Raw genomic sequence first — 23,988 nt, 5'->3', positions numbered from 1 at the left:
AGCCCTGAGTTGGCCTTCTTGACCTTAGGCTGGGTATGTTGGATGTGATCAAACCCAGTGACTGAAATTCTTCCAAGTACCCCAAAGAAGAGAGTGTCTAGTGGTCATTTAAAGTTTTTGCTGGCATTAATTTAAAGGCCGTATGTGTCCAGATATATAAGGAAGTTCTCTATACCGATTAGGCTGAAGAAGAAACTTAATAGAAACAAAACAAAGGTGTATGAATATTAGGATCCCCAAAACAGTTTTTCTCTCTCCAGTTTTCTCTGTTTCTCTTTCTCTTTGTCTCTCCCCCTTATTTCTTGTGTTCTAGGGTGATTCTATAAATAATGGACTTCTGTTATTCCTGATTGAAAAAAATGAGTTTATTGAATCCATATCTCAAAAATCTGTTCTTGAAATTTTATTTAGAATAGAAAACTGATTTCAGGTTTTCTTTTTAAGCATTTTTTCAAGGGGTTAAATTTTTTAAGGAGCATAATCATTTTCCTTCTTTTCTCCCCATTTTTTTCCTAGTACTTCCCTGAAGATCTGTTTAATGCTGATAGGATAGACCGAGGCCTGGGTATGCAGGGCGTGGTTTTCCTCTCCTTCATGCGTTGTGTACTTGTAGGTTCTGAAAAGCATGCTGGTTCCGAGCTTGTCTTCTCAGTTTTGTATATGTATCGTCTTTAAGAGAGACGTGGTTTTAGATCCCTGTGACTCTTCAGCATAAATGAGAAAGCCACAAAAGTTGAACTGATTGTATTTACAGGTAAGAATATGAAACATGAATTTAAATAATGGGAAATTAGTATCAATTATTTATTAAATCCCACCTATAGCGCTCTTTGAGTTATTGGGGAAGGGGAGGTGAGGTCGGGGAAGGCAAGGAAGATGGTGGGTGCTGCCATTTCCTGCCACACTGGAACCCATGTAGGAAGTTGGACATAGGTAGCCTGCTCTCGTGGTGACATTTCCTTGTATACAATCCAACTGCAGTGCGGCTGCACAGAGGTGCATGTGGCTGCTAACTGCACATGTACTGGAATCAGTACATTGGACCACACATAAGTCCTCTGGAAAACAGTGACTGGGGGGGATGCAGATCCGAAGGAGAATGCAATACCTGAGTTACACTGAATGGGGTTTAAAGATGGGAAAGCAAGTGACTTGTCTGGGTGGGGATAGCGTCGCGACAACTCCTGTACTGATTTTTCGAGGTGTAATGAGCAGGGCCTGAAGTGGGGATCTGAGGCCCAGATTCTTGTCCCAAGTCAACCGCTAAGTAGCTATGCCTTCATTTCTGGTTCTCAGTTTCCTAATTTGTAAAATGAGTGCGTTGGACCAGATACTCTCAAGGTCCCTTTGACCTTGCATAGTGAATACTTTTAGCTACCAAGACGAGAGATGGGGGAGTCTTTGCAGAGGCTGGTTTTCCTTCCTTTTCTCCCTTTACACTTACATCCTTTCTCCACTGTTGAGCAAGGAAGCCCACCTTCTCCCCTAGAGGAGCCTGGCAGTGACGTCCTGTCCTCTGAAACTGAGCACACCAGGCCATCCATCTCTTGTTTGAAACTCATTTTCAGGGCTTCCCTGGTGGTGCGGTGGTTGAGAGTCCGTCTGCCAGTGCCGGGTACATGGGTTCGAGCCCTGGTCTGGGAGGATCCCACATGCCGTGGAGCAGCTGAGCCCGTGTGCCACAACTGCTGAGGCCCGCGTGCCTGGAGCCCATGCTCCACTATAAGAGAGGCCACCGCAATGAGAAGCCCGAGCACCACATCTAAGACAACAGCAACTAGAGAAAAGTCCACACGCAGCAACAAGGACTCAACACAGGCAAAAATAAATAAAATTTTTTAAAAAAAGCATACATTAAAAAAAATTAAAAATAAAACTCATTTTCAGGGGCTAATCAAAGATCAGGAATGTAGACTTTTTTTTTTTTTAATTTCCTGGATGGAAACTGAAAATGAAGCTGACTTTTTTGTCATCTCCGCGGCAAAAAAGAGTAGGCAAAGAAATGCAAATGCCACCAACCGGGATGTTTAAAGATTGGTAAAAATTAGTGTTTCTGATGTATTAATGACTCTGGTGGTGGTAGCCTGCATTTGTCATTGTCATGTTCCATTGTCATTCAAGTACTTAATCAATGCATATTGTCAGGGCTAAATTTATTTTCTTGTGTCTGCCTAGCCAGATCATTTCTCTGTTTTTTGACAGTACTGTCTCAGTCTCCTGCATCCCAACAGGGCCTGAAGGGAGAGCTGAAAGTAAGTCCCCTCCTTGCTTTTTTTTTTTTCGTTGCGGAGCACAGGCTCCAGACACGCAGACTCAGTGGCCATGGCTTAAGGGCCCAGCCGCTCCGCGGCGTGTGGGATCTTCCCAGAACTCGCGTCCCCTGCATCAGCAGGCGGACTCTCAACCACTGCGCCACCAGGGAAGCCCCCAACTCCTTGCTTTTTAACTCCTTGTTGACTTGATCCCTGATGGGTAAAACCTTTGAAAAGAGAGAATGATACCATTTAAACGTCTGTTTCCCTTTTTCTGAATAAGAATACAGGTGGAGTCATGACCACTGTGTAAATTATTAACACTGCACCAAGTTAGACTTGAGTAAGAATTTTGCTTAAGGTACCTTAGTTCCCAGTTTCCAAGTCCCTGTAAAGGAGAGGCATGTATGTATGTAAAGTGTATACATGGACTTTGATTATGTGTTCACAGGTATGCGTGCACACACAGCATTGCACCCTCAGTTTTTATTTAGTGTTCCATAATGTAGGAGGTGCCCGCATTTTTGCCCTAAATTACTCTAGACGACAGTGAGAATTATGTATGTCATCGCCCTTTTATTAAAACCTCCGAAACACATTTCTCTGAGCTCAAAATGAGGAAAAAGAGGTTGTGTGGTCTGACAAATTTGAGTTCTTTCTTTTATTAAGTAATGAGAGCTGGGTATCCCACTGTGTTTCTGTCTTTGCTTTGTTTGCTAGGAGTCTCAGTGCAAAGCATTTTTGTTGTTGTTTTGTTTTGACTCCATTTTACTAGCTTTTGGCTGCACTGGTATATATAAGTAATATAAAAATGATGGTAGGTGATACATGCACAAACCCAGAGCAATGAGACCCCCATGTTCGGTGCACAAACAACGAGATGAAGCTCATGATTCTTTGCCACATTTACATTCCACCTCAAACCCCTTCACGTCACTTCCACAGCTATACGTTCACTCTCTCCTTCCTGCTACCATCTTACATTGTCCTCTTCTTCCAGGATGGATCACTTTTAACTTCCTATTATCTGTGGACCTATAATCCCTTTTACTACTTTATAAATTCCTTGAGGACCTTTTCCTTGAACCCTCAAAGCAAAGCCTCCTGCACTGCCAATCCTAAGTGCTCAGTGAATTGGGTCGCCAGATAAAATACATGACACTAAGTTAAATGATAATTTCAGAGAGACTGGTAATAATATTTTTAGCATTGACGTGTACAACGTAATATTTGTGGTATACATAATCCAGTTTATTTGCATTCCAGTTTATTTAGGCATCCTGTAGTTCTGTGAAATCTGGCAACTCTATCAGTAACTACAGGAAGGCTTCTGTACTGAGGCTTTATCAGACGTGTTGTCTCACAAGTACATGCATGGCACGAGGGGCAAGATGCTAGGGGTCTTACACACAGACGTTAGTACACTATCCTTTCTCATGCTCCCCGCCCTCCGCTCCTTTACCTGCAGTCACCTTGGAGACAGGACCAGCTTTGTGGACAACCATAAGCAGATCTGACGTATGATACTCTTTGGTGTGTGTTAAGTCTGTGTGTATATGCCCACTGCCATTCTTTCAACGGTTATAGTGCTCTCGGTGGATTTAAATAGTAGGAGATTAAATGCATTTAATGAATGGCTAGAAGAAAATAATCAGGCTCTCGATCTTGAAGATGACTATTTGGAGGATGATTGGAACAACCCAATAGCTACCTGCCCCCTAGCTGAGTGCCAGAGCACACTGATTTCCTCATAAGCATGACTGAATTCCCTAAAAAGGAATGTTAAGTAGCGTAGTGATACTGTTACTTTAAGACATGAGCACTGATCCTGGAGTTCAAGGCTACTTAATGTCGTCTGAACTTTCAGAAGTCAGGGGCTACATAAGAGACCAGAAATGGCAAGGTTGAACTCCAACCCTACACTGGTCATTAATTTCCAGGCAGTGCTTGAGGCAATCATGCTGCTAATCTTGGCTTCAAATTTTCTCTTCTTAAAAACAAGGGCAATGTTATGTTTTGCAAGGCGCTTAGTGATTTGTGAGAACTTAATTCAAGGCACAGGGTTATAGTTCGGATAACAGTGGTTCCTAGATCTTATTGCTTTTAAACCAGGTAGAGTGGACATTAACTTTCCTAGTAAGGGTTATACAGTCCTTGATTGAGATCTCCCACCCCAGAAATAGGGCATTTTAATAGATTGCCATTTGGAGGTGCTGGAGGAGACCTCCTATGCAGTATTTTGGGGGAAAAAATTGTATAGTTTTGTTCTAGATTTCCTGTTTATTCATTAATCAGTATCAACAAAGGTTTCTTAAGACAAAAATAATATGTCCTTTAGGGGGCACACATAGACATTACGGAAGAAGAATTTGGAATCTGTTTGGAACAAAAGCTTACATGAAACTAGGAACTATTCCAAAGAGACATATATGGAAATACACCGTTAAGTGAATTAGATTGTAAATAGACGTTTCCTTGTAATAAAGCTAGAGAACTTGTTAGGAAATTTGGACTTGTCTGGAAATTTCTGCTTCGACTGTCATATGGAGTCTATTTTATGCCCCTGTGGCTGCCTTTGTTCTTTTTGTTTCTCTTGGAAAGCTCCTGATCCCCAGTTCTTCCTTGGCCTCTGTCCTAACTGTTTAGATGTAGGGCAGTTGTCAGAAATGTTTAGCATCTCAGGATGCCAGTGACATTTGGGTGTGTCAATCAAAGCATCTTAGTGGGCAAAAGAACGTTACTGAGTAGGATTCATAATTTCTTCAAAAAGTAAGATACTAAGTGCAAATTGTCCTCACGTGTACTCAGGTTAAACAGTTGGCCTTGGATATACACAGTCAGACTCTTTTGGAGATGGGTTTTAGAAGAGAAAATCAAAGCCAGGAGAAGTGATACGATGTTCTTGTATCAAGTTTAAGGCCGCTGAGCCTTTTTTCACTATTGCTATGGTTACAAAACAAACAACTGAACCACATTTGAACATTCTAGGCAATGGGGAGCTAAACAAAAATGAAAAAATCCGAACCCTGGGAGAAATATAAATGAGAGACAGAGTGGAGAGTTAATAGGCGCAGGCATAAGTATATGATCCTGTAAACTGTCAGTAGCTTCTGTGTGCGGGCTGTGAGGTGGGGCTACAAAGACAGATGAGATACGGTCCCAGCTGACACTGAGTTTGCAATGTAGAAAAGCATATTATGTACAGAAATAGGTGGCACCCTATACGCAGGCAGCCCCATAGAAGCAGGTGATTAATGGGGGGGAAGGTAAGGCTAGCAACGCCCCTGGTTGTAGATTCAATGCCAATGATGCCAAAATGGGTAAAGCATCCTGGAAGGGACCTGAGCCACCACGGAACACACACTGTGTGTTCAACACGGTGCTGGGCACTTGGTGTGTGTTACCTATGATCATCATCACTGGAGGTCTAGACATAGAAGCTCAGAGAGGGAAAGTAATTTATCAAGGGTTTCGCAGCTAATAGATGGTGAAACCAGGGTGCAAATCCCTGTCTGACTGGTTTCCCACTCTGTGCTCTTGAGTCCACTTGGTGAATGGAATGAGAGCCTCTTACTCCGAAGGGCCCTGAGCTGGAGAGTATTTGATCCAGCCTGAGAATGATATCGAGGAGGAGTGCCGTTGCCAGGAAGAGTTGTTTAGCAATGGAAAGTAGAGGGGATAATAAGTCATTGTTTATTGTGGGCCTTCTATTTGCCAGATGGTATGACATGCTCTCTGTGTACATCCTAAATCGTCCTCACCGTCGCCCCAGGAGGTTGATCAATCATGTTGTGGGATCTTCCCGGACTGGGGCACGAACCCGTGTCCCCTGCATCAGCAGGCGGACTCTCAACAACTGCACCACCAGGGAAGCCCAAACATGTCCATTTTTAAAGAGCATTTATGGGAAACTGAGGCTTAAGAGGTTAACAAGGTCACAGAGCCACTACATGGTAGTTGTCAGGCTTTGAATTTTAGATTTGAGTCTCGTGACTGGGGCCAAATGGTAATGGATTTGAATTCAGCAGTTTTACTTCAGCAGTTTAAAAATTGAACGTACGGTTGACCCTTGAACAACCCTTGAACAAGGTGGTTGGGGAGGCCAACCCTCTGTGAAGTCAAAAATCTGCAAACAGCTTAAAGCCTGCCCTCCCTACCCATGGTTCCTCCACATCCGTGGTTCCATATCTGCAGATTCAACCCTTCCACATCGTGTAGTACTGGCGTGTTGACCTTTGAAAAAAATCCACAAATAAGTGGACCTGCGCAGTTCAAGCCTGTGTTGTTCAAGGGTCAGCTGTCTTTCCAGGATCCACAGGGGGCAGCCAACATATTAGGATAGAATGACGTTTTGGGAATAAATAAATAAAAACAAAACAAACAAACAAAAAAGAATGACATTTTGGAAAGGGTTGGGCTAACTGGGTTGAGCAGCCAGATTATGACAGGGGAGGAGGAAATGACTCCTACTCGCTTGATGATTATTTTGAAGAGAGCAAGATACTGGTCCTCCGGGAGGGTTTAGAAAGGGCTAGAGAATGCACATGGGGGTGAGGAAGGAGACAGAGGAAGAGAGCACAGGGAACTGACAGGTAGTTTAACAGCTGCTCCACATATCCGCAAAATGACTGAGAAAAAATGGTTCTATTTATCTGCCGTTTCCTTCCATATATCTTCCCAACAGCATTCATCAATATCTGTCATTTCCCAGGGGCTTTAGACATGTCTAGCAATTCTTTCTGCTGAATTATATTTCAATACAAGGATGGAGGGAGGCGAGATTGCACATGTTCGCTCTGACCTGTGCCTGGCGTCGCTTAGACACCGTCCCCACCCAGCTCCCTGGTGCCCTCACTCACACATCCTGCTTGGTGTCAGATTCTTGTTACCATGTTCTCATTAGAGTGGCTCTACTTAATACTTCCTTAAAAATCAATTTTAAGTTGTAACATTAGCCTTTGGTCTGTACAGCTAGAGCTTAGAGCCAAACCATTCTGTACGTGTTGATAAGAATTTTAAATCCATACAATCACCCCTTGAAGGGAGACTTACCTTGGTGGTCTAGGTGCAAGAGGGACTTGCTGGCGAGGGCTGGGTCTCATAGCAGAATGGGAGAAGTTGCTGGGTGTTGGTATACCGAAAGGCAGCAGTGCATGTACTGAAAATAATAGGAACACTGAAGCTTACTAAGCTCTGTCTCGTGTATTAACTCATAGGATCCTATTATCTTCCCTTATTAGAATTTGGTAATCATGGTAGGTGAGAAGAAATATTTCTTCTTTAAGAACAAGTTAAGGGAAAAGAAAAGAGAGGGCAAATATATTTCTCTGTAAGTGTAGATTTGAATTGTTTCCATTTAAAAATAGACTGCGTGTTGGCATTTTTTGCCCTTTTGTCATTCGATGGCAAGGGTAACAGGGTGGCTCTCTGTAATTGAGGGTAAAGAGACCACTACCCCGTTGAATCATCTTGGCGCATTTCACTCTGAATGTTACTTTTGATTTAAAGCTGCAGTTGACAGTGGCAGCGGCAGCTTGAGATGCTGCTCCATAGCCTTGCGGTCTGTCCAGCAGCTTTGATTTCTGCATGGTAGACATGTTTGTTCTGGTATTTTTCCGCAGTCCCTAGCTCTCTCACGGTGTGGAATTGGGCTTTAGAGACTTCGTGAAATAATTGTCATGGACCCAGTCAGTCTGGGATTGCCCTAAACTGTTAGCATCTGCTGTTTGCTCTGCTTGCTACAAGCTTCCTTTTGAAGCATCCCCCTAACTTTGTCCTCAGGCCCTTGTGGTTAGTAATATTGCCTTGCCATTCTATGTTAAATATAGAATGCTGCCGCTAATATTCTAAGAAGTGAAATTGGGTATCTCTGGTGGAGTTGAGTCTAGCGGCAAAACAGTTTAGAGACTGCTGCACAGGGCGATTAATTTGATTCAGACCTTGATACCCCATTGGTGTCACTGTGCTCTGACAGCCAACCTCCCTAAAGGCATGTGTCCTCTCTCCATTCATCTTTCAGTTTCCTTGTCAGTTGGAGATCCCTGGCTGGTAGGCAGTGATGCCTTCAAGGACATGGGGTCAAGCCTACGCTTTGGACTTTTTTTGTGTGAGTCAACACACACCACGTTTTCTTTTAAGGCTAGAATAGCAGCTCAATATAAGAGTCAGTGAACTTCAGCTCTCCCTGGTCACAAATCTGTTGGTTTCTCTAATTATATTTATTTATGCCATTAATAAGAATGATTTAGCAGCATTGTCGATGCTGTCTAGGTATAGTTATTCTTTTGCAGTGGGGACAAGAAATTGGAAGTCAGTCACCCATGTGAGAGGGAAGATGAAAGGGACCGTGTCTCTGTGTTGTAGTAGCACAGTTGAAGATGAATAAAGGGAGGCTGTGATTGCCTGTGAGCACGACAGTCACTATGATGAGGGAACCGATGTTTAGAGCTGAGCAATGGGGCATGAAAGAGGAATATCTTCATGATGATGGAGTACACTGTAGGGTGATGGCTGCCGACTCATGGATTCTGCCTGGATTCTGCCAGTGACTTATCACCGTCTTTAAGCTTTCTCCATTTTGAAAGTTTGGAGGGGTCTTGAAAAACTCAGTTTCTCTGACTTGTGAATGATTTGGAGGACTTAAGTATAATTTGAGTATAATTTGTGAAAGCGGGTGCTGGTGTAGTTCACTGTGGATACCTCCTTTGGACAACAAAAAGGACTCCCTCATTTTTTCCTATAGAAGGTATGGTGGTTTTGGCTAAGCAAGGGAGGATATGTGTGTGTGTGTATGAAAATATACATGACAAAATTTACTATTTTAACCATTTGTACTTTATTGTATTTTAAGTATACAATTCAGTGGCATTCAGTACATTCGTATTGTTGTATAACCATCACCATTATCCACCTCCAGAACTTTTTCATCATCTCAAACTGAAACTCTGTACCCATTAAACAATAACGCCTCATTCCCCCCTCTCCCCAGCCCTCCAGTAACCACTGTTAAACTTTCTATCTCAATGAATTTGACTATTCCAGGAACCTCATATAAGTGGAATCATATGACATGAGTTCTTTTGTGTCTGGCTTATTTCACTTAGTACTTCTTCAAGGTTCGTCCGTGTGTCAATTTCCTTCCTTTCACAGGCTGAATCGTATTCCATTGGTTTGTATACCCCGCATTTTGTTTATGTATTCATCCATCAGTGGACAGTAGGGTTGTTTTCATCTTTGGACTATTGTGAATAATGCTGCTATGAACACGGGTGTACAAATATCTGTTCCAGCCCCTGCTTCCACTTTGTTTGTGTATAGACCCAAAAGTGGAATTAAGCAAGGGAGGTTTTAGTAGGCAGTGGGGAAGGTAAAGTGGTGGGAATGGCCCTCCTCCCACTTTAGTGGTGGATGTGAACTTTCTGGGGGCTGCTGTGAGAGCTTCAGTAGATGCTCAGGTCAGCAGCAGCCTGGTAGCCCAAAGGTAAAGCTAACAGATGAGAGATGTGAGCATACGGCACCAGCACAGTGCCAGCTGCCCATTGTTCTTTCTGTCCCTAGCCCCTTGCCTCCGTGATGCTGGCACCATTCTATTTCCCTCCCTCCTGTGGGCCCCCCTCGCTCACCAGAACCCTTGAGGGCAACACGTGGACCACCTCAGCTACCCTTTCTTCCCGGTGGCGACCTTAGAGGGATAAACAAGCTTTCCCAGAGTTCTTCTGTATAACTGAGCACCAGAAACCCTTTCTCAGCACTGCTTTGTTACGTAGTTCCTGAGTCTTCTGTTGTCTTTGATGTCCTGTTTGTAGTCAAGAGAGGTAACCCAGGGCTTCCCTGGTGGCGCAGTGGTTGAGAACCCGCCTGCCAATGCATGGGACACGGGTTCGAGCCCTGGTCTGGGAGGATCCCACATGCCGCGGAGCAACTAGGCCCGCGAGCCACAACTAATGAGCCTGCACGTCTGGAGCCTGTGCTCCACAACAAGAGAGGCCGCGATAGTGAGAGGCCCGTGCACCGTGATGAAGAGTGGCCCCCGCTTGCCACAACTAGAGAAAGCCCTCGCACAGAAACGAAGACCCAACACAGCCATAAATAATAAAATAAATAAATAAAAATGTTAAGTGGGAAAACAGTAAAAAAAAAAAAGAGAGGTAACCCAAAATGTAAGACCATGGACTGACTGCTCAATCTATATTACATTTCAGGTGATATGGAACTTTTTTACTAGAAGCTTTTAAATCTAGGCAGGAACCATTACTCTTCAATGACAAAGTAGGTCTCCAGAGGCTATATTTAATTTCTGCTGAAACTATTTCTGACCTGATATTTTCGTACTTCAGAGGGATACTTTAAGCTTCAAAGGGTGCTTTGAAAGCATGTATCTCACATTTGACGACCTCTTTATGGACGTCTTGCTTCTTGTTATTTTGAAATTCAGGATGAAAACAAAGGAAAACCCATTCCAGGAAAAAGACCATATGTACCCTAGGTAGACCTGGTCACAGTCTGAGTCTTAGTAATCTACTTATTGTCATATATAAATGGCTGGAGATATTTCTACTTATTCTGTTGAGTAGAGGCCCTGTGACCAAAGGAGAAACAATAACCAGTATAAAAAGCCCATTCCAATAATCCATAGCTCTGTGGTTGAAGCTTGACAAATTCTAGTTTCACTCTGGCCAACAGATTTCAGCTTTCATATGGACCTCTATTTATTGCCTTTAAATTTCTAGTTATGTCAGTAGACAGTATCTAATAAATGTTTTAATAGGCATATTGGAATTTTAGCAATGTGTTTCCGAAGAACACAGAGCTGATCAAAGTTCCAGTTGTAACAAAAAGCTCGATGTGGTATTAAAATAGAGCAGCCAGATTGCTAGGCAAGCTCACCTCTCCTACAACAAAGAGGGAATGGTATTGTCCATTAATTTCCACCCTGTGCAGCTGAATAATGCAGTTGACAGATGCTAATTTTCTCAAATTGTAGGCAGCAAATGATGCATGAATATATAGCAGCAACACACTTTTTAGAGGCCCTTGGTAGTCATCAGAAAGTGAATTTGTGTAAAGTTTGATGTAATCACTACCAACTATGGCACAATGCTAATGCCTTCTAATGACTGCCTTAAATCCATCTGTTGTCCTCTTTTCCCTATTAACACTAATGGGGGTCCAGGCAGGAATAAAACATCCCATGTGTTGTGCTAACAGACCCTCTAATTTGTAACATTCATAGGATTCCTACAGACGAGACTTGTGCAAGAATAACGACATCTAAAATCTAACTCATGACAGGACGATAAACATTTCATCACATATGCATATAAACGCTTCCTAATTTTGTTATTTGTTCCAAATAACAGAATTTTATTTCTTGCTCACCTTGTCGTCTCTCATGTGTTGCATATCTCTTTGTGTTTCTTATTTGTTTAAGTTTATATGTATTGAATGCCCATTGTATGATGTATTTTCTTTTTTAATCTTAGAACCTCTCCGTAAGTTTACCCCTACTTTACAGCTGAGGAACACGAGGCTTGAAGTTCATGAATAAGTGATGGAATCAGTTTGGGGGGTCAGAATAGGCACTCAGCAATATGACTCTGTGTCACCCCTAACTAGAGCAATTACTTTTACCATTATTGGCAAGGAGCTTTATGTCTTGTATGAAGGTTTGAAGACATATAAGTATATGGGCTAAGTTCAAAAGTTAGTTCAGACTTAGTTCAAAAACTGATCTGTTAATGAACATGAGTTAGGGTCTATTGAAGTAACAAAAAAATGGAAGGCTGACCAAGTCTCACCTTGACCAAACCCTCGCCAGGCTCCTCCGAGCCCTCTCTCTCAATTAGGCCCCCCAACCTTGGCCTACAAAGACTCGAAGAACACTAACAGTCTCTAACAGCTCAAGGCCACATCCTTAGGATGACCCTAATCCCCTTAAAGTGCCTGCCTCAGAAAACTCCAGGCTACCAAAAATTTTTACTATTTGTTCATGCCAACAGATAGGGCCTCTGTCTCCCAGTCTCTGTGGAAAGGTAGAATCCAAACTTCGGTCCTTGCCAGCTAGCAGACAGAGCTGGCCTGATCGCAGTTACACTGACTAACCCTTCCTGTTTTTCACTTCCCTGGCTCGACCCAGCCCTCGCTTGCTGCCTGCCCTACTCCCTCATTCTCCTGTTAAAACACCCGGTTACTTCTGTACCAATCGAAGACGAACAGAGTCCATGCTGGACTCTTACTCCCTATTGCAGTGGTTATTACTGATTAAAATCCGTCCTTACCGCTTTAAGTAGTGTCTGACTTTGTTTATCTTCGACCAGGCACACCTATGGTCTTGTTACCGAGATTAGACTTACACATGAGATAGCAAGAAATGAAACGTATGTGGCCTTGAGAGAGTAGCATTGACATATATACACTACCGAATGTAAAATAGATAGCTAGTGGGAAACAGCCGCATAGCACAGGGAGATCAGCTCGGTGCTTTGTGACCACCTAGAGGGGTGGGATTGGGAGGGTGGGAGGGAGACGCAAGAGGGAGGGGATATGGGGATATATGCTGATTCACTTTGTTATACAACAGAAACTAACACAACATTGTAAAGCAATTATACTCCAGTAAAGATGTTTAAAAAAACCCAAAACTGTATGTGGCCGAGTTAGACTGAGGGATTTCAGAGAAGACAGCATACTTTTCCCATTGGCCATGGTCTCGGCTTACTTGAAAGTGCTCTGTGAGATCTAACAAAACTGAAAGGTTCAAAGTGTGGTTTGGCGCTTATGGAGAGAAGAGAAGGGACATGGCTCTGGTTCCTTGAGTCCCCTCCCCCAGTGCTTGTTCTGGATCTGTCCAGTGTCTGGCTTCCTACTTGAAGCATGCCCTGGCTTATCGAGCAACAATGCTAGCATACACAGGGATCGCCTGCACTGAGGATTTATTCAGGGCTGTCCCTGCTTTTGTTCTGCCCTCCCACTGGCTTCAGAAAGGGGGCATCTGCCAGTCACAGCTGTTGTGACTTTTACCTTGGGACCAGGATGAGGATTCTCGTGGTTCCCTTTTGCTCCCATTCTCCGTGGAACCTCTTCCCTGGTTCCGTGCTTCCCCAGCCCAGACCCCTCCCTGATGCGGCCTGAGGAGCTACCATTTTGAGGAGTGGAGGGAACGTGCTCCTGGCTAGTTTGCCATGTTAGATTATGCAGCACATTTTTTTGATAGGAATCATTAAAAGCAATATTATATAATATCACATACAGAAATTAATGCAGAATAATTTAGTCCCAACCTCAAATACCTGCCAGCCAGCTTTATCAAAGCTTAATATTTGCCACATCCTTCAGATATATTAAAAAAATTAATACTGAATTTATTAAAACTACAAGTGAAGGGACTTCCCTAGTGGCACAGTAAGTAGTTAAGAATCCACCTGCCAATGCAGGGGACACAGGTTCAATCCCTGGTCCGGGAAGATCCCACATGCTGTGGAGCAACTAAGCCTGTGTGCCACAACCACTGAGCCTGCGCTCTAGAGCCCACGAGCCACAACTACTGAAGCCCGTGTGCCACAACTACTGAAGCCCGCACGCCTACAGCCCGTGCTCTGCAACAAGAGAAGCCACCGCAGTGAGAAGCCCGCCCACCGCAATGAAGAGTAGCCCCCGCTTGCCGCAACTAGAGAAAGCAACAAAGACCCAACGCAGCCAAAAATAAATAAATAAATAAATAAAAATTTAAAAAACTACAAGTGAAAACGTAATACTATAAACTTTTATGTTCAACTAATAGATCCCATTATTTCCTGTAGATAACTTTTTAAACAATAAAATATTACAGCAATACTCCTCCCTGGACCTATTCCCCATTTTCCCTGCTAGAGATAACGACAATTCTGAATTTGCTATTTCCTTCCCACAGAGAAATACTAGTCTTTATTTTATTCCTAGTCATTATTTTTTTCTTTCTTTCTTTTGTGATCTGGTCTAAGAACCCAATACCATGTTTTATATCGTTGCTGTGGTGGTGGTGGTGGTCGGGATGCATCGATGGAACTGTAAAGTTCTCAGGATAACGTGAAGAGTCATAGTGTATTGACTGCTTTCCATGTCCCAGGTTGAGTGCCTTAAGTGCATTATATCATTTAATCCTATCTGCTACCATTTCCTATCTTTTCAGACAATTTTCTGAAAATAATTTTTATTTGAAAAATTATTTTTCAAATAGTATGCAAAATACATATTATTTACTTTAAAATATAGAATTATCCTGTCTTATAACTTGTTTTTTCACCTAAGCATATGTGATGAATATTTTCCTGTGGCGGGATCTGGGTTTCAGAGTAAGAATCCTGGTTTTACCCACTTATTAGCTGTGTGCCCTTGTCTAATTATGTAACCTCTCTGGACTTTAACGTGGAGGTAATATTACTTAGCACCCAAGAGCATGGGTAAGATGTTGCAGTGCCTGGCATATAGTAAGTCCTCGATGTATTTTAGCTATTATAGTATACTACAAATGAAATTTAAGAAAATCATCTGTTCAGTTTTATTGTTCCTGTTTAGACTTGATCAGGTATTAATCAAATAGTGTACTTTAACTGCATGTCAGTCAACAAACATTTTTTGAGCACTTAGTAAGTTACAGGCACTATGCCACGTCCTAGGGATACAGAAATAAATACCTATTTTTTCAGCTCTGGGGGATTATAGGGTTATAGTCTAATAATTATTTTCTACTAAAAGAATAAAAAAAGTGACTTACAGAATTCTTTTTTTTTTTCAGAATTCTTTAATGAATTAAAATGTTAGCCCTTCAAATTTTTCCATGATTATATTAAATTCTAGTGTTTTTGTTTCTACACCAAGTTTTCTTTAAAACAAAGCATCTGGGGCAGAGCATTGGTCAGGCCAGAGTAGATTCATTCCATCATGTAAATCTTGACATCATGTAGCTTCTATACCTCCTATCAGGCCTTTTCTGAAACATGAACCAAAAAATATATAAAATATAAAATATAGGGAAAGACACAGGAGGGACCGGGGTGGAGGTGGGGAAAACCCTATTGATTCTGATGACTGGAGTTTGGTATATTTTTAACAAGTAATGTTTTTCAAATAGTGGGAGTTATTTCTATGTTAAAGAAATCATTTATTCATGTACTACTGATGTTGGCATTCCTAAATGCAGTCTGTGGTTTTCCTGTCCTTCTTTATTAATGTCCTGCTTTGGGGTCTAAAGGGGACTGATTTACCAAAACACCTGTTAGTCCAGCTTTTAGTTTATGCTTCAAAATAAGGCAAAGAAAAGAATTTTTTAAATTCTAGACTTTAAATGTAATACATCCTGCACATAAAAATATATGTGAGTGGTTCAAGATGGTGACTGGAACCACAGAGGGTCATTATATTTGAATTTTCAGTGATAGCATTTATGCTTCAATTAATTGGTATTTGCTGTATTTATTTGCTGGGAAAATATCACAATCTATTATGTGGGGTTGTGGTGGGCAGGTGACAAAAGTAAGTATGATCCCATTTTTGCAAGAAAATACAGGTTACAGAAAGGAAGTCTGGCAGAAAAATTACTGAAATGTTGATTGTGGTTTTCCCTGGTATGATTATAGGTGATCTTTAAATATATATATATTTACATTTACCACTTGAGAGTGAAGAGAAACCAAAACCAAGCAAAAAAAAAAGATACTTGTCATTTTTACTGCTGTTATGGCTAAATAGCTAACATGTACTGGGTGCTTCACTTAAAAAACCCGCTAATCTCCTCAACAACTTGACATAGTCAATCGTATGGTCTCCATTTTAGAGATGGAAAAACCAAGGCCAAGAGAGATTGACTCACTTCATCCCCCATAGCACTGAGCTACAGGTCAAGATCTCAAAAGTAGATCTAGTTTTCTCTAGAGTCTGTGCTTTTACTATATAATAAGAGAGTAAAAGAACAATTTTGGCAAAATAAAATACAAATTTTTGAAAGCACTTAGAGTGTTAGACCTCTTTTTTTTTAAAAAAAGTATTTATTTATTTGGTTGTGCCAGGTCTTAGTTGCAGCTTGTGGGCTCCTTAGTTGCGACACTCAGGCTCCTTAGTTGTGGCATGCGAACTCTTAGTTGCACGTGAGATCTAGTTCCCTGACCAGGGATGGAACTTGGGCCCCCTGCACTGGGAGCATGGAGTCTTAACCACTGTGCCACCAGGGAAGTTCCAGCATTAGACCTCTTAACGTGGACAGTTGATGGGAGCTGACCCTAGCTCCTGTACTGCCAATTAGCCTGTGGACTAATAGCAAACTAGTGTCAATGAAAAAATTAATCAGTTGATCTAAGAAAGAAATGGAAAACTTTATTCAAGCCAAATTAAGGGCTATAACCCAGGAACAGCCTCTCAGAAAGCTCTGAGAACTGTTCTACCCATTAGAGGTCAAAGCACAGTTATGTAGATTTCTAGAGACAGAGGTCTGTACATTAAATGATATAGATAGTTTGCATAATCCAGATCAGCAAGGACAAGGTGAGTAGTGGGTCATGGGTCATTGCAGCCCCTTACAAGATTCAGAAGGGATGTTATCTTTTAAGGAGTTGTCTTGTTGGTGCTGGTAGAATGTTGCTGTTTGTGGTTGAGCAGGTATTCCTGCTGATGGAGAGGTTTGGTTGATGCGTAACGCAGATACACAGTGCACAGTAGAGGGGGCAGAGGAGGCCAAAGGGCAGAGAAAATTTTTTATGTTTATGTTTTTCTTGTCTTGCCATAAAATATGAATTTTCACACTAGATAATGTATCTCAGCAGTTATTAACCAGTGGGTGCTTGTTAAGTGCATGCCTGAGGAAAGAGAGGGGGGTTCTTTTACAAGGAACAGATCTGCTGGGGAGAATCCAGGGCACGAATGTTACTTCTGCTGCAGGGCCACCAGCCACACGTGCTGCAGTCCCTCACGATTCCGGGAGGTACAAAGCCGGAGTCCCCACACGTGCAGCCCGTAGATGAGATTCTACGGGTGGCCTGCCGTCTTTTCATTGTCTTCACGTGTTTTTGGGGAGAGACGTACCCATTTGTTCTTTCATCATTCAACAAATATTTAAGGAGCACCTACTATGACCAGTCATTGTGCTACAGATAAAAATCAAACATGGTCTCTGCTTTTACTGAGCTTCATTACTATGTGAATATTCATGTCCCTCCTAACTTAAAGGCTTATGTGTGGATAACTAGTCTAATCCATGTACTAAAGAAGTAATACAGTGTGAGTTGGTTCAGCTGTTTGACTTTTAAAGATATACACATATATATGAGAGTTCAAGGTTGATGGAAATTGCTCAGTGAACCTACACTAACATTAATGTCCTGATTTAATGCAAATGGGTACCATCACATGTCCTGTGGACATGGTTGGATATACACCAGTTCTTCAGAGAGAGAAGCTGGGAGAAAGGGGCACCAGCTCCATTTCAACTTGAAAGACTTACAGCTCTTCCTTTTGTTGGTCATGATCTTTGTAGACACTTTTCTAGTTGATTGCTAGATCACTTTCCGTATTAGATATTTTAAAAGTACATTTGTAAATGCACATGTTTATATCTACGATGGTAAGAATGCTTTGTATACTTATATATATCCTCAGCACAGTAACAAGAAGCTACAGATGCTGGAGGTGAAGAGGTTTACCTGGGTTTATGTGGAAAATAGGGGTCAGAACTTGCAACTAGATCTCCCAACTTAATTAAAACAATTTGCTTCTGGTTGCTATATATCAGTGTAATTGCAACGTATGGCAGAAGTGGTATAGAAGAAGGATGCCATTTCTAGGGAAGCACTGCCATTCTGCCTGCTACTCATACTGTCTTCTCTTTAACTCCAACAGGGAGGTACCTCCTTCCAAACCCGGTGGCGGGGCAGGCCTGGGCAACCTCTGCAGAGACGTCCAACCTCGTGCGCATGCGCAGCCAGGTCCTGGGCCAGTCGGCGCCCTTGCTCACGGCCAGCCTGGTGAGTGTCCTCGGACTCTGTCTGCGGTGGGTTGGGTTTGCTCCATCTCACCACCAACGTAGGGACTGTTCTGAGTTTATTGTTCTAGATAGGAAGTTAAAGCTACCATTAACGTTAAGCACAGATTTGGCAACGTGAAATTCCTTGTTTTCAGCTTGGTAATTTTTTCCAAGTCCCCCCAACCTAAGTTGGAATATTTCTGTAAACTTAATGCTGTCTCAACTTTTCCCTCAAAAGAAATGAAAATGTTTCTAAGCTTTTTTTTTTTAACTTCTTATTTCAAAATAATTTCAAACTTATAGGAATTTGCAAGAATAAGACAAATACATACAACTCCAGTTGATCCTTTGCCTGGGTTTCAAGTATTAACCTCCTGCCCTATTTGCTGTACTGTTTGCTTTCTCTCTGTTTGTGTGTGTGTGTGTGTGTGTGTGTGTATATATATATGTATATGTATACACACACACGTATACACACATGTAATTTTTTTGAACTCTTTGAGAGTAGGTTATCTATATCATGGCCTTTTGTTATCACAGTTATCAACTTCATTAAATTTATGCATGAAAGAAGTCTTTTATCTACTCTGCCATCTGTATTTTATTTTTATCATTTGGCCCAATAATGTCCCTTATAGTATTTTTCCTCCTCCAGTAGAGGATCCAGTCTAGGGTCATGGATGCCATTTAATTATCCTCTACTCTGGAACCACTCCACAGCGTTTCTTTGCCTTTTATGACATCGTCATTTTTGAAGACTATGCAACACTGCCACCTCATTTTTTAATGGAATATTTCTCATATTACAGTGTCTGGTATGTCTAATGTTTTCTCGTGGTGGGCTGCGGGTTTTGCATTCCAGGCCAGAATGTGACATTGGTGATGTCGTGTCCCTTCAGGTCATGCCGTGGGCAGGTGCATGATGTATGTCCATCTGCCCCTCGTTATGATGCGAATTTTTTTCACCCAGTCAAGGGGTTGGCCGGTTTCTCCACTGTAGTTAGAACTTTTCTCTTAAATCGATAAGCCTTTGGGGGTGGGGGAGATACTTTGAGGCCACGCAAACATGTTTCTCCTCATCAAAAATCTCTTTTAGATTTCATATTCATTGGTGATTATTGCCTGGGTCCTTCTTTTCTAGAATCATTGAAAATGGTCATTATTCCATCTCTAGCACTCTCTCCACATCTACAGGTTGGCACATGGCATAAATATTTGTGCATTTATTAGCAGCATGGACTCCTACATTCCTTTTTTTAAAAGAAGTAACGTAGACTTTTATTTTTAACCATGATGCTTACTAGAATTTTGTTTTCCAGTGGGCCCATTACTTTTCAGCTTTAACCTTTGGCAGAGCCTAGAAGTCTATACAGGTTACTTTTTTGTTTTTTTTTAAATAAATTTATTTATTTAATTTATTTTTGGCACGTTGGGTCTTCGTTGCTGCATGCAGACTTTCTCTAGTTGCGGCGAGCCGGGGCTACTCTTTGTTGCAGTGTGCGGGCTTCTCATTGCAGTGGCTTCTCTCGTTGCAGAGCACAGGCAGCCTTCAGTAGTTGTGGAACGCGGGCTCAGTAGTTGTGGCTCATGGGCTCTAGAGCGCGGGCTCAGTAGTTGTGATGCACGGGCTTAGTTGCTCTGCAGCATGTGGGATCTTCCCAGACCAGGGATCAAACCTGTGTCCCCTGCATTGGCAGGCGGATTCTTAACCACTGCGCCACCAGGGAAGCCCCTATAGAGGTTACTTTTGCATCGGTGGTAGGGTTGTATGGTAATGGAATAGATTTTTAAATGTCTTTTACTGATGGTGATACAAATAATATATGTCAGTGCATTATGGTGCCTTATAATTTTATGCATTGGTATAAATTATGTGGGATATTTGGGAATCATTCAATAATATAGAGAGATTTGATTTAGGTCTAAACTCTAATCCTGCTTTTTTCATTAAGTAGCTGTATAAACTTGAACAGTTGCTTAGTTTCTCAGATTTTATCAGCTCATCTGCAAACTGCAAGATGAAAAGACCTATTCCAGTCTCTGGAATTCAACCTTGGAATTCCCTGTTTCTAGTTTCAGAATTATAAAGATTCTGATACTGAGTAATTAAACCTAAAAAAGTTTCTTTGAGGATATTTTATGCCTTCAAAATTGACTATGATCTTTAAAATGTATCTTTTCCTTCCCATGAAAATTTTGGGACTTATTTTTAAAGGTACAGTTAAAGTGATGCATTTTAGCATTTTCCTCCATCCCATCCTCAAGTTCAAAGTTACTTTTTCTTCTTGGGAAAATTTATTAAAAGCTTATTTTACTGTAAGCATCTACTTTTTAAGGAAAGAGGAAAATTCCTTACAATCAGTGATTTTTTTTTTTTTAAACAGAAGTGCTTTGGGGGCCACTGCAATGTTATTCTTAACACGTAAATAGTAATCCTGTATGTTTATTGCCAGGTAAATCATTCTAATTAAAACAACATTGTTACAAAGTAATGTACCTAATACTGGTAGTTATGTGCTCAGATGTAGAAACTGATTGATTCATTGATAAAACACATGTCAGGTGACCTAAGATATTTGGGAATGTGATACAAAAATAAGGAGAACTACTAATAGAAAACATGAGAGTACCCCCTAAAATCGGTCCAGTGACATCAAAGAGTCACTTAACTTACCACCTTATTTGCCGTGTGAGTTTTCATAGTGTTTAGGAGAAAAACTAGAGAAAATGCTAAAATACTGTAGAGAGCAAACTTAAAATAGTACCTGGCACCTAACCAGTCTCAAATGTTAGCAATATTAGTACTTCTGTTATTAACATGTTATGGGTAAGCTTGGGCACAGAAACCAGACTGTGACTAACCATTTACTACTAGACAGTGAAGGTTTAAAGTGTAACCCTCATCATATCTTTTCTTCAGAGGTTTCCTTACTTCCTAATTGCAGTCTAAAGAAAACTTATTTGCGGGCTGTCTGACCATGTCTTCTGTCCCCAACCTTCTGTCGTAATATGCGCAGCAGAAGCCGTAGGAGAGCTGCCAGACAGAGCACAGTCTTCATTTCCTCATTGTTCGGCAGCAATCTGCTCAGGTTTCTCTGCCATATCACTTATTTCAATATGTCACTCAGTACACTTTCATGACTTTCCCTGCTTTGGGTATCCTTTGCAGAACCATTCAAGTTAATCTATGTTTCTTGGATTGGATTACATCTAAATTATCCCTGCTGATTACAACTAACAGATTTGACGGAGAATGGTGCTGAAGGGGTGTTAATGTACATCTAGTAGAACTTTTTCTTCCCACCCCACCCCCCGCCTTTTTCTTGTCTTCTAAATAAGTGTGATGTTTCTGGAGGTGCATTGTATGGTAGAACAGGCTTCACTCTAATCTTCTCTCCTGGCCACTATCCTCATCCTTGTTGCCCCCATCTTAGAGCTGTAAGTTGACCTTCCTCCTGACTCTTCTTAGCATTTATCAAAGGTCCGCCTTTGTTTTAGTTCTTTGTGTTTATGCCTAATATCCCCCTGCTAGACTGCAAGCTCCTTGAGGGCAGACTTCCTGTCTGATCTGACTTTCTACTCCTCGCTGTTCCTAACACCACATCTTATATGTAGGAGGCATTCAGTAAATAATGTTGACGGAATGGATAATCATTAGTGAAAAGTGACAGATTGCTTTACTTGCAAGGCGAGAGTGATGATGTGATGCTGTAGTGGACCATCTAATAAGACCATCCATCTAAAGCCTTTTTGGTTTTGCTCTCCAGTGTGCATCTTACAATCGTGATTAGCCTCAAAGTCCATGTAGTGGGCCGAATCCCGTTTAGTTCCATATCAGCTGCTCAAAAAATACAGTGACAAAATTCTGAAGAAATTATCAGTGTCGGGCTTCCCTGGTGGCGCAGTGGTTGAGAGTCCGCCTGCCGGCGCAGGGGACACGGGTTCGTGCCCCGGTCCGGGAAGATCCCACATGCGGCAGAACGGCTGGGCCCGTGAGCCATGGCCGCTGAGCCTGCGCGTCCAGAGCCTGTGCTCCGCCACGGGAGAGGCCACAACAGTGAGAGGCCCGCGTACCGCAAAAAAAAAAAAAAAAGAGATTATCAGTGTCCACCTTCAAGGAAATTTCCTTAACCTGCTTGTAAGCAGTCATGAAGCCACACTGGTTTAAGTATTTTGTTGATTATTTGAAGAGGGAAGTATGTGTTCAAGTGTGGAAAAATTGGTAAAATCAGAATCAAGGTGGTTTATGCCCAAAGGACAAGATTACACTTCATAGCACAGTTTTACATTCAGCACAGCAACAGAACATGTCAGAAAAGTATAGACCGTCCACCTGAGTGGTAGTCATGTGTTAGGAAGATATAAATGAAGGCCTGCGGTTGGGGAGGTATGAATTTCAGTAAATGCGTGACCTATTGTGATTTGAATGCCATAGGCAAACTTCAAAGTAATGCTAACTACCTTCTCAAGGAGGAGATTAATTCCTAGGAGGAAGTATCTTGTTTTCCTTGGCAATGGCAAATGTAGTTGTATTCTGTCTCCCAGACACACTGGGCATTTCTGATAAATGGCACATTGCCAATTCATCCTAAGTAGCCTGGTAGCTGGCAGAATACATGCTCAGCCAGTGTCCGCCTGCTGGGACACCAGCGGGGGGTGCTGATGAAGTGTCAGATGTATACTGTGTATACATTAATCTGAAGAGGGGAAAACTCATTTCCCCATTTGCTTCCTCCATCTTTCTGTCCCTCCCCGCACACATGGGTAGTTTATCAAAGAAGTCATAGTCGTCAAAAGCAGGGGATTTGTATAGATGCTGCTTTCTGGCAAGAAAGATGGAAATTTCAGGAGGCAAAACAGGACCAGGGGTAACTTATTTTTCCATAGGAAAATAAGGTTGTAAGCCTTGATGATTAAAGTTTAGAAATGGTATATGTGGCCATTATAAGAAATATTCACTTCTTTTGTACTTTGGAGTAATAGATGGATGGCAGAAGCACAGTGAAAATTCGTTTCCAGTATTTTTCTCCAGTTTTCTGTTTGATTTGAATCATGAGCCTCATTTGTTTTGATTTTTGTCAGCATCCCTGTCACATTCTTTCTTATTGAGGGCTTCCTTGACCATCCTGTTTGAAAGTCTTTCCCGCACTGCATGCCACACACCCCATTTCACCCACTTTTCTCAATGACTTTGTCTCCTTCCAATACACCGCATAATTTGCTTGTTATATATCTCCTATTATTCTGATGAAAAATTCTTGAGAGCAGAGATATTTTTTTCTGTTTTTCCAGCTGTTTCCCTGGGAGCTAGAACAGTGCTTGGCAGATAGTAGGTGCTCAGTAAAGGCTTGTTGAATGTGTAATGAATATATTTCCTTTCCGTACCTTTTAAGTGCCCTAGAACAGACTCTTGTTTATCTTTTTGTTTTTAACCTGTATTTCACCTTTTAGGTTTTTATTATTTAGCCTAATCAAGAAGATGTTTTTCAAGCCAAAGAGTAGTTAACTTTGGAAACTGTGTTCAGGAGTTAAACTGTAATTATTCAGTTGGACAATGAGAATGAGCAGGGAAAAGCAGAGTGTTTAAAAGATCACCTCCAGTTTCTACCACTTATTAGCTGTGTGAGCCTCAGTTTGTTCATCTGTGAAGTGGGGCTAATGGTTGTAGCCACCTCATAAGTTTATTGTGAGGAATAAATGAGCAAACTCTTGTGCACTACTTTGCACAGTGCCTGTGACTCAAGAAGT

The 23,988-nt window shown here is 41.7% G+C and overlaps 1 protein-coding gene across 1 annotated transcript in view; it reads left to right on the top strand.

The window, feature by feature from the left end:
* Nucleotides 1-23,988, top strand: part of MAST4 (microtubule associated serine/threonine kinase family member 4) — a 550,485-nt gene that overhangs the window by 172,473 nt on the left and 354,024 nt on the right. The window contains exon 11 of the mRNA XM_024753080.1: nt 18,117-18,241. Coding sequence (XP_024608848.1) covers nt 18,117-18,241 — 125 coding nt within the window. The remainder of the gene's footprint in view (nt 1-18,116; nt 18,242-23,988) is intronic.

The sequence above is a fragment of the Neophocaena asiaeorientalis genome, unplaced genomic scaffold (assembly GCF_003031525.2).
Source record: "Neophocaena asiaeorientalis asiaeorientalis breed wild unplaced genomic scaffold, Neophocaena_asiaeorientalis_V1.1 scaffold399, whole genome shotgun sequence".
In the NCBI taxonomy this organism is placed as follows: Eukaryota; Metazoa; Chordata; class Mammalia; order Artiodactyla; family Phocoenidae; genus Neophocaena; species Neophocaena asiaeorientalis.
Note: the sequence above shows the minus strand (reverse complement) of the source record. Positions and strands in the feature narration are given on the sequence as shown.